General features: G+C 41.4%; 1 protein-coding gene across 11 annotated transcripts in view; it reads right to left on the reverse strand.

The window, feature by feature from the left end:
- The window catches only part of CPNE8 (copine 8), an 86,004-nt gene extending 85,272 nt beyond the window's left edge, over positions 1-732 (reverse strand). For 3 of the 11 annotated variants that reach the window (XR_011723959.1, XR_011723958.1, XM_071733867.1), the window contains exon 1: positions 86-732. Coding sequence is in view for 2 of the 11 variants with exons in the window: in XM_071733867.1 (XP_071589968.1) it covers positions 86-225 (140 nt within the window). In the remaining 9 variants the exon portion in view is untranslated. The remainder of the gene's footprint in view (positions 1-85) is intronic. The other 8 variants (XM_071733875.1, XM_071733872.1, XR_011723960.1 and 5 more) reach the window with 7 other exon arrangements.
- Between the last annotated feature and the right edge of the window lie 9,738 nt (positions 733-10,470).

Below are 10,470 nucleotides of genomic sequence, written 5' to 3' on the forward strand. Positions count from 1 at the left end.
CGCAACGCCGCGGGCACCAACCCGCTCTTCCCGCTGCCCCTTCCGACGCCCGTGTTTGAGCGGGCAGCGCGCCCCTGAGCCCTACCTGCAGGAGACGGAGAGCTCCACCTTGGTGGCCGGGATGCTGGAGCTGAGGACGTTAAAATCCCCTACGGACGCCATGTCCGGAAACCCACCGCTTCTGCCCGGGTTCTGCCACCCCACCGGCTTCTCCAGCCCGAACATGGGGCAGCGCGGGGATGCGGAGTGGGAGGGAGGGGGGGAGGAAGGGAAGGAGGGACGGAGGGGAGGCCGGTGGAAAGGGCGGGGAAGAGGCGGTGCCAGGGGTGCCTTCACAGCGCGGCGCCGCCACCCGTGGCGTGGAGCTCGGTCCTGACCGCCGCCCGTGGGTCGGCACCACCGCCTGAGGCGGCAGCGGGGCGGTGACGTCACTGCGAGCGGGAGCCGCGCGTGACTGCCCCGGGCCGGGGCGGGCGGGGTGAGGGGCCGCCCACGGCGGGGCGGCTGCTGCCGCGGGTGCCGGACGGGCGGGCTGAGGGCCGAGCGGCCCGCGACGGGGCGGCAGCGGCTGCCTTCCGAAGGGACGGAACTCGCCCGCCGCCCTGCCCCGCTCGCGTATGGGAGCCCTCGGCGTATCGGGGTGAAACGGCACTGAGTCCGTTGCGGAGCCAAAGTGTTTGTGGCGGGAAAGGGCTCCCTGAGGGAGCCGGCACGGGTGGCCGTCTCCAGCGTCTTCGCTCCGCGTCTTCCCGGTCTCCTGCCCCTCGCCCCTGCACAGAAACTCCGTCCAGTCCTGCAGGTTGGACGGGGAATCCCCTCCTCCCACCTCCCGTGAGCGGCCCCCGAGCAACCAAGAGACTCCGTGAGTGCCAGCGACTAGGGAGAGCCGCGCCCCGGACCGAAGCGTCCCAAACTCATCGGGCCCGCGATGAGGCAGAGTTACGCTCGCAAAGCACGGAGGAAAACGCGCCCGGCCAGGAGGGCCGGGGATGCTCCGCGGAGCAGGGAAGGGACGCGGGGACGGCCCGAAGCGCGGAGGGGCTGCCGCCAGGGGGCGCGCGGAGCAGCGCCCGTCCGAGCGTCCGGCGGGGATGGAGGCTCCGCGGACGGGCACCGCGGGAGCGGAAAAGAAAAAACTAACCTAAAAAATGAGGCTTTGCTGTTAATTACCCCGGTAAAGAGAACAGTAATTATTATTATTAAGAGAGACTCGAGGAAACGACGTGGTTGTTTAGAATAACCTTCGTTATTCTATGCATTAAGTAACACATCGATAAACAAATAAGACTCTCACCCCCTTGTGTACTTGTGCAGGCAGGCCCTCATCTTTTTCTAAGGACCATTATTTCAGTTGAAATGAATCTGTTTGTAACAATCCACAATAATCATGACAGTTCCATCATCGTATTTGTCGAGTTTCATTTGTTCCGATCACCATGGCACCTCGGGAGGCCCCAGGACTCATTTCTCAACATAACACTTTGAGGAGAAACGAAAGTGCTACCATCCCCATGACACAGATGGGCAGGCAAGACACAGGCAAATTAAATGCCATGTCTGTTGTCATGCAATATGTAGGCCAGGTCAGTCTAGAGCCACAAACATTATCAGAATACATTTTGAATCTAGTTTTAGATTTGTGTTGGTGTAATTCACGTTCAATGCATAATCTCAGATAGGACATCAAAATAACAATAGAGAGCTGAATGAAGACACCTGGTAAGCTCCTAGGCAACAGATGAAGCAGTGGGAATACAGAAGACAGTAATGTAATCTTATTTACAGGGTTCATACACCCCTTGTGCAGCATGCATCTGAACCAGAACTTCAATGGCATTAACTCAAGGAAACCACTGGTGTATTTGTTAGAAAAACTTCTGACTTCATAGCCTATTTCTTTCTCTTTGTTTTCAGGAAGTTGTCTCCTGAAGTTTCTATTCTTTCTTTTCCTTCTCTTGGCCAGTTGTTGAAGACAAAGTGATTTCTCGTCAGGTGTCACCAGAGTATTTCCTCCTAAACCAGCCCGCCTGAATTTTTTTTTGCAGCCAAGAAACCACATTATCATAAATATGCTAGGTGTGTCTGCAGGCAGCCAAACCAGGAAGGAGAGAAAAAAATTAAAACAAGGGACAGTTAAAAGTTATGTACAATGGGGCTAAATACTGAGGTGTTCAGAACAATGCCTAAATATTAGGAGAGTATCTGGAATTTACCTACAAAATAGCTATCAGATAACTGTGTGAAAGAAATGTCAGGTGCATTGTTTACACGATTTGAATGTGATCATTGACTCTCAAAATTTTGCGGTGGAAAGTAGAACATATTTTCCTTGATTTCTTTTGTGATTGTTACTTTATTATTGTCAACTGTGGCTAATTGTCAGCTATCTACATAACCTACTTTAATATGTGCAGCCTAATTTAAGGAATGAGGGATGTATTTGCTGTAATCCCAGCATAAACCTTGAACAAACTACAGATTCCAGAATGACTAATATGTAACACTGAATGATTGCTTTAAAACATCATTGCTTCCAGGTTTTAGCAGTATATTTGAACCCAAATGCCACAGGATGAAAACACTGATTACTCCCCTCCACTCCCTCAGCTTTCTGCCTTGTAGCTCATTAATTAGACACCTGAAGAAAAGCAGTTTTATGATTCAATCTTTGCACTCCTAAAAAACACCAAAGCACTCAAAACCAACACCAACTATTCTGTAGGAAGTTAAGGAACTGGAAATGGAAATTTAGAAGTGAGTTTAGAAGTGAGCTTCAGTGTTATTGGAACAAAACAACTGACTGTAACACAATGCCATTTTCATGACAACCAAAGTACTCACTAAGTCATGATTTATGGTGAACATACATATTTCCTGGTATTTCCTGAAATATTTGTTACATAATTATCTTAATTAACATCCATTAAATACCACCTTTTTGTCCTGTCTGCTGTCAAACTCTTGCTTTCAAGAACCTAAAGAATGAAGTTAGCCAGAACTCTGTCCTTTCTGACAGCTGTGTATAGCACTGAAACAATGCCAGCATCTTAATACACACTATAGTTTGAGAACTGTAGTATCTTTCTCTCCTGCTTTTGATTACCATGCTTGGCTTCCTCTTTCTTTGCTACTGCTGATTATTCCAACCTGTTGACTAAAGATAAGACATTTAGCACTTGTTGGGGAGGTGGAACCATAGGTGACACCATCATTACTGGAACCATCATCAAAGACTGTGGCTGAATCCAGAGCACAAGCTTTAAAAACCATCCATAATACAACATGGGCATGTTTAATACCTTTATTTTTCTAGTATCAGCTACCTCCTATAACTTCATGATTTTGTAATTTGCTTTCAAAACACACAAATACTGATGAATCTCTGTTTTTGCGACAGTAGAGCCTAAAAGGGGTGTCTGACTCAGAGGTTAGATAAAGAAGAAATCTTCCTTCAACTCCTTCAACATTTTCACTTTAAATACCAGTTTTTCAAGGGCTTATGTCTGCAGTCCCACAGGTGTCAAGGAGAATACGCTCTTCAGTAAAAAGTGTTTAGGCCTATTTCAAAGGCTTTGAAACATATCCGTGCTGTCTGCAGGAGAAAAGAGCACCTCGTCACCATGGCATAAGCATGAGGAATTTAGTGAGTCATCAATGCAGAGACAGCTACGATTTCACCATTTCTTTACCATGACAAAGTTAGTAATGCATTATTACTATACTATATAGTGCTTATGTGCCTCCTTACTGATTCCGTGCAGAGTAAAATGGTAAAGTAAAAATACCACTTCCCCTCTCCAAAGATACAAAGGATAGCTATCAAAAAAAGATTAATTTCTCACTGTATTATCTACAGCAGAGCTGACTATGGTATCTATCAAAATACCTGTAGCAGTAGATAAAGTTTCCTGCAAAATTTCAGGCTTTCTTCGTTTGATCCAGGCCAGAAGAGATAGATCAGCAGCAGCACAATCAGAAAGCTCCTTCCTTCCACATCCAAAGGAGAGTACTCTTCCACAGGATCAGTACAGCCATTACAGCTTAAGGAGAAATCACATCAGTTCCTGTCACAGAGTTCAGTTTTTTCAGGAGCTCCTCAAAATGGCAAGGACTCAGAGTCATCCAGGAGGAGTCATGGAACCCATTTCATCTCTTACATTTAGTATATCATAGTCAGGTCTCTCCATGAATAGGCAGAGGAATTTTAGATCTACTGAGCACTTTTTCTGGCTCTCATCTCAGAGGGAAGAATGTAGCATGGATCTCAAGTTCTAAGTGTGCGTATAGGAGTAGTTTCAAAACTATCTTTTAGCAGTCAAGGAAGTCAGATTACAGTTCAGACACCATTTTAAAGGACAAGGAATCAAACCAATTAGGTCTTTCTGAATGAAGAAATATAATCTGAAGCTAGGCCAAATAGGCCAAACTGATTACATTTCTGGACAGGTTGCCAGAAAAATGTAAGGATGCATTTAAAGCCATTTTTCTAGAAAGACAACTTATGATGAGCTCATGACAGCAATTTCAGGTGCTGGTGAAGTCAGTGTTTAGTATGGCAGCGAGGACAGAGACAAACTGTCTGCATACAATTTACCTTGAGAAGTCTAAATAACAATCAAAGGTTTTCCTTTCAGTGGCCATAACATCAGACAGCCCCAAGATGAAACCTCAGCAAATTCATCACAAATTCAGTTGAACACTTAAGTATCTTACTTTCAGAAGAGGAAATCTACTTCATCCTCTTCAGTCATCTCCCATGTTCTTGGACTACCCTTGAAGATTGGAATTTTTTTTTTTCTGTCCTTCCCAGCCATGCTCACTCGCCTCATGGCCTTTCATTTTTCTAAGAAGCATCAGTTGAATTGCAGAAAATATGTATTACAAATCTTTCAGGAATGATATACTTCACAGTTTCTTTCTCTGCCTAATCTCTATCCAGATCTTTCCCCTCAGCCTGCTTCCACAGTATTCATAAAATCACTGACACCTTTAGCAATACATCCTTGAAGGCAGAGTCTTCATATGTAAAAATTTGCTTTGTGAATTAACTAATTCAGAAGAAATTAGCACACTCAGGTTTGTTTTCCAGTTATTTTACTCCTTGCAACTGAAGTAAAAATCAGTTCTTTCAGGAAAAACATCTTTACAGCAACTCTGAACCTAAGAGCAGCAGTACCCAAACTGCTACATTTGAACCATCCTTCTCCATCAATCAGGTTGTGCCTTTCATTACTTATGCTTATTTCATTAGTTATTTCATTTCCTAGTAGAGAGGGCTTCAGTTCACATTGTTGAGAGCATGGAAGAAATCTGTAGATCTGCCAAAATAGTCACAGATTTAATCTCTGAGTGTAGACTCCACCACAGATTTCATCAGGGAGCAAAAAACTGCTGATCTATTACCTACCTGTAAACATCCAAACAAATGCTTACATTGGGAGGATAACACAGAATAATCTGGGTAAGTGTGGGACCCATATAATCTGGATGATAAACCGAGTTCACCTTTCATTTCAGCTTCTCAGAAGGATATTGGTGGAGTCAGTGTAAAACTGTGTACTGAACAGACAGTGGAAAGCAAACCCAAGCTTTTCCCTCAGTTGCTTTTCAACAGTTTATTTCACAAATTTCTCACTGTAAGTCAAGATAGTAGAGTTTTAAAAAACCTGTCACCATATGTGCTCATACCATGTCTATTGCTTGATAATTTTGAAGAAAAGTGGTGGGTGTTTTTGTATTCCTTCAAAGATAAATGAAACCCCAGCATGTTGCCAGGTCCCCCCATGTACTATTTTTCATGCAGTCAGGCTTACAATGAAGTTCTATCCCAAATTTATTTTGAAAGCTGAGTTTGATTTTTATGTTAATTGTTCCATTTGTTTCCTGATTCTTTTTTCCCACTTGTTAGGTGGAAGAAACCTGCAAATTCCCTTTGGGAGTAAAGAGAACATGACTGTATTTTCATAAAGGAAAAACTTGACAGCACCATAAAGTTTCCTGTTGTTTCTGACAACCCAGGGTTAGTTATGGAACCAGAAAGCACAAGCCCCTCACACACAATGGGGTCCTATGGCCTGAATTCTGGGAAAAGAAGAAATTACGTCTGGAAAGATCTGTGAAACCATGAGAGGATATTAAAACATCCTCTATTTTCTAGCTGAAAGACTTTCTGAGTGGATCACAGACCCTATCAATAGCATCTATGATGCTGATTTGGCTTCTGCTATTGATTTTATGTCTCAGTTTATAAAGACTCAGGCAACAGCAACTGAAATACTAGGAATACAATTTAAAACATCCACTCCCACAATTATCAACCATTATTCTTTGATAGGAGCTTTAAGGTCAGATGCTCAGACTGGCAAAGCAGACTTTAATCCACTAAATCACTTTGGCTTATACTTCCAGAAAAGGCCTCCAGCAGTAAGATCTTTTTGTTCAGATACTCAAAGGGAGTTTATCATTTTAGAGTAAAAGTAATTTTCTGAGCTACTGGGCATGGTTGGGTTCTATGGAGCCCATAGTTTTCTCCCAGCGTGCAGACACCAGGGAAGGAGCTGTGCAGGGTCTGAGCTGCTTTGCCCCTCTCAATGGGGTGGAAGCCCTGACTATTGAGTAGACAGCCAGGAGTTCTCTGCAGAAAAGGGAGGTCCCCATACACAAAATGTTCTGAATAACTACAGTTACTGCAGGGCAAAGTCTTCTATTTCTGCCCATTTACCAGAAGCAAGGTCCAAAATGAATACACTAGCTCCGTGAGAAGCTGATTTTAATCACTTATGACTCATTTATATCTGTGAACTAAATTTTCCTTTTTTACAGCATTTTTTTTGATTGCATTTTATAGTGACAGTTAGATTCCCAGTTACCAAATACTAATTTATGATATAGGTTGATTTTGTGTTATTAATGAACTATCAAAATGCAGTGTGACTTACAGTAATGACATTTAGCAACTCACTAAAATATCAAGAGAAGAAATAAGAAAAAACTCTGAAGTTTTCTCTTTTGTAGAAACAGAAAAGGAGATCAGATGGGGAAAGTGAATTTTAAAAAACATTTATTCATTTTCCATCATCATTTATTCCATCATTCATTAATTTTAAATTCTTTTCCATGACATTAAAATAACTTAAACAGTTGACAGCATGTGGATTGTCTTCCGGGAACACTGTCCATCACATTTTCCTCATTTCATGGCAGCGTTCAAGCAATTAGGGTTTTAATGAGGCTGAAAATTTGTAGCCCAAATAATGTAATGAGTCTGACTCTCTTCCAGAACAACTGTGGCATTAATGCAGGAATGCATTTAACCTTATGCTTGAATTCATAACTGTGTTGTTGGGCAGAAGCAGTCTTCCTGACCTAAATGAGATGCAAGACCACACTTAACATTTGATGAATTTGGGGGGTTTATTGTACTATTTCTTTGCCTGTGTGAAAAGTATGACTATGATAGTTTCTTTATCTCACATGCCACGTATTCATATCCACAAATTATCCAAATGAGACCTGATCCATTATTTATTTACAGTTTTAAAATACCATGTAGAATTGCACAATATTTCTCAAATGGGAGGTAAATTAGAGCCTGTTACTTAAGAGAATATGGAAGATTAAACAGCATCAGAACATCAGTACCATAGTCTGAACTGTGCTGGTAGCTGTCAGGACTTCTAATTCTGTATCTGCAGTAAATAAGAACCTGTTGTTTCCTCTTTGTTTCAGAAAGGTCTTGCCTCCTGGTAATCTTTTTTTTTTTTTTTTTTTTTTTTTTTTTTCCCATAGAGTGACTTCACACACATTGATCATCCAATTGTGGAATAAATATTCATCCTACAAAATAAAGAACTAATTAGTTTGGGGCAATTGCCAGGTACCAGCAGCATACATTCCAGAGTCAGGGTAGCAAGAATTCTATAAAAATGATCCTACTACTTAGGTAACCATAGCATAGTTGTGCTAAAGTTATTCTGCAAAAAGATGCTGGCTAGGTGCCAGTGCAATAAGCATTTGTCAAAGCTGAGAAAGTTCACAAACACTTAGGTTTCTTTGTATGTGAAAAAAAATCCCAGAAAAACAAATATCAAAAAATGCTAAAACAGATGTAAAGCAAGGTAAATGGCATGTTTTAAATTAGTCACATGGACTGCATCCTGAATTATCCTCAGTGTTAAAAAAAAGCTCCCTGAATTAAAAAATGATAATTTATTTGAATAGTGACTCCCCATTTCGTATTTACATATTTGGTTTAGAATTTAACTATAAAAAAAAAAATTAAAAATTGCTAATTCAATAGCTTTAAAAATGGTAAATTAATCTTACTTACTAAATGGTAAAGTCATGCAAAAAAAAAATTGCATGACTAAGAGAAAAATTAGAAAAGTATGATTCTTAAACATATTGGATATCTAAATCATTGCAGAAAATTAAGAAACCTAGGCCAAAGTCATCCTTACAGGAGCTCAACAGAACAGAAATTAACAATGAACTAATTAACCTTGAGTTTAACAGATAATTCAGTACAAATTAATATCACACTTTAAATATTAACTTCAGGTTCTTACACATTTATAGTTTGGGTGTATGTTTTCACAGAGATATAACTAGCATAACTACAGAAAGTTATATTGTAAATTTAGAGGTTTGATTACAAAATATATTTTTAATCCAGTGTATGTGTTTTCCAAGAAAAATAAATAACCCTTTAAAAGAACAAGGCACTTAAAGGTTTGCATTTTTAAGAAGTTTCTACTTTTGAAAAGCCTTTTGGAGGATACTATACATGCTTCAGTGTTAACCTGCATGAAGAGCAAGCTTGGGTTCCTAACACAAGGATAAATTTCTTATATGTAATTGTTGAAGATGTACTAATCCTAACCCTCAGTCCAGTTTTAGCCTTGTAGCACACCTAATTCCAAGTACCAGTCCATGAATTCATTATGGAATTAATTTCCTCTGCTATCTGGCATTTTATAGAAGCAGACTCCTAACAGAAACATTCTTGGTGCCACCTGCATCCCTAGAATTGGATAATGAACTGGATCATCACAAAGGGTCACTCTCAGCTTTTGTTGAACTGCATCTCAGCATTTTTTTCTGAGCTCTGTCAGTAACTCTGAGTTTACCTTTTACAAGACTAACCCTTGCCTTGGCATAGCATTGGCTGAGAAGCCACTCACATTGCAGAAATTCAGAATGACAGAGTAATTTTAGGAGTTATGCTTTGAACCTTACTTTATCATCCCTGTTGAAATTTAAAATGTGTTTTACTTAATTATTCTCTGATTCTAACACTGTAACATCTATATTTAGCCCTGTCTTAATAGCTTCCAGGTAGAAAACTTTAATGATGCAAATTAGTTATTCTTCATTATTATTTAAAGCTTAGTTTATTCCAACTTTTTTTAACTCAATAACTTTTATTTTACTTATTGCTGCAGATGTCTGTCCAACTATAAATCTACCCTGAACCTTAAATACAGCTTTACATCATGAGGCCATCACAGCACGGTAGCTAATTTAGCAGGGAAAGCACTATTTCACATTGTCCAAAATGTGGGAACCTGCTGTTTTCATCAAAGAATGATAGGATCATGGAGGCTGGAAGTGACCTCTGTGTTTCAGCTAGTCCTCCTACTCCAAGCATTACCAGCTGCAAAATTAGGTCAAGTTGCTCAGGGCTTTGTGCAGCTGGGTTTTGAAACTCTCCAAGACAGGGAGCTTTACCAGGTGATCCTTTCCAGTGTTTAACCACCTGTAAAAATTGTGCCCTATACCCAGTTAGGATTTCCCTTGCTGCAGCATCTCATCCTTTTTGTTGTGCACCTCAGAGGTAGCTCTTGCACTATTAGATCACTACGCTTAGGTATTGGATGACAGCAGTTAGAGGAGACCACCCTCTGCTCTTGCTTATTATGTGCTAATCATCATTTCCCTAATCATCTTAATGAGCCTGCAGTGGTGTCTCTGCATCTTGACTGTCTTATAGCAGGGTCTCAGTACTGCACATAATAATACACCAGATGTGACCTGGGGGGGAAAATCCATGGCACTGCCTGCTGGCTATGCTGCCTCTCACACAACCAAGATGTTCTTAAACTTCCTGGCTGCCAGGGTGCCCTGCTCACTCATGGCCAGCTTGATCTTTGCTGCAGAGCTGCTGTCCAGCCACACAGATCCCATCATCTACCCATGCTTGGGCTTATCCAGATCCCATCATCTACCCATGCTTGGGCTGATCCATTCTAAGTGCAGGACATAGAATTTGTCCCTGGAGAAAACCATGAGTCTCCTGTTGGCCTGGTTCTCCAAGGCTGCAGAGCAGATCAGAGCCATAGATGCTGAAGTCCTGACCCTTGATATAGTATGGGAGCCTCTCTCAACACAGCAGCAAATCAATGTGACAAAAATCATTGTTGGTTATTGTCTCAAGCCTTTTGTTTTTTTGTTTCTGATAGTAGCTCTTCA

This window comes from Heliangelus exortis, chromosome 1, assembly GCF_036169615.1.
Source record: "Heliangelus exortis chromosome 1, bHelExo1.hap1, whole genome shotgun sequence".
NCBI lineage: Eukaryota > Metazoa > Chordata > Aves > Apodiformes > Trochilidae > Heliangelus > Heliangelus exortis.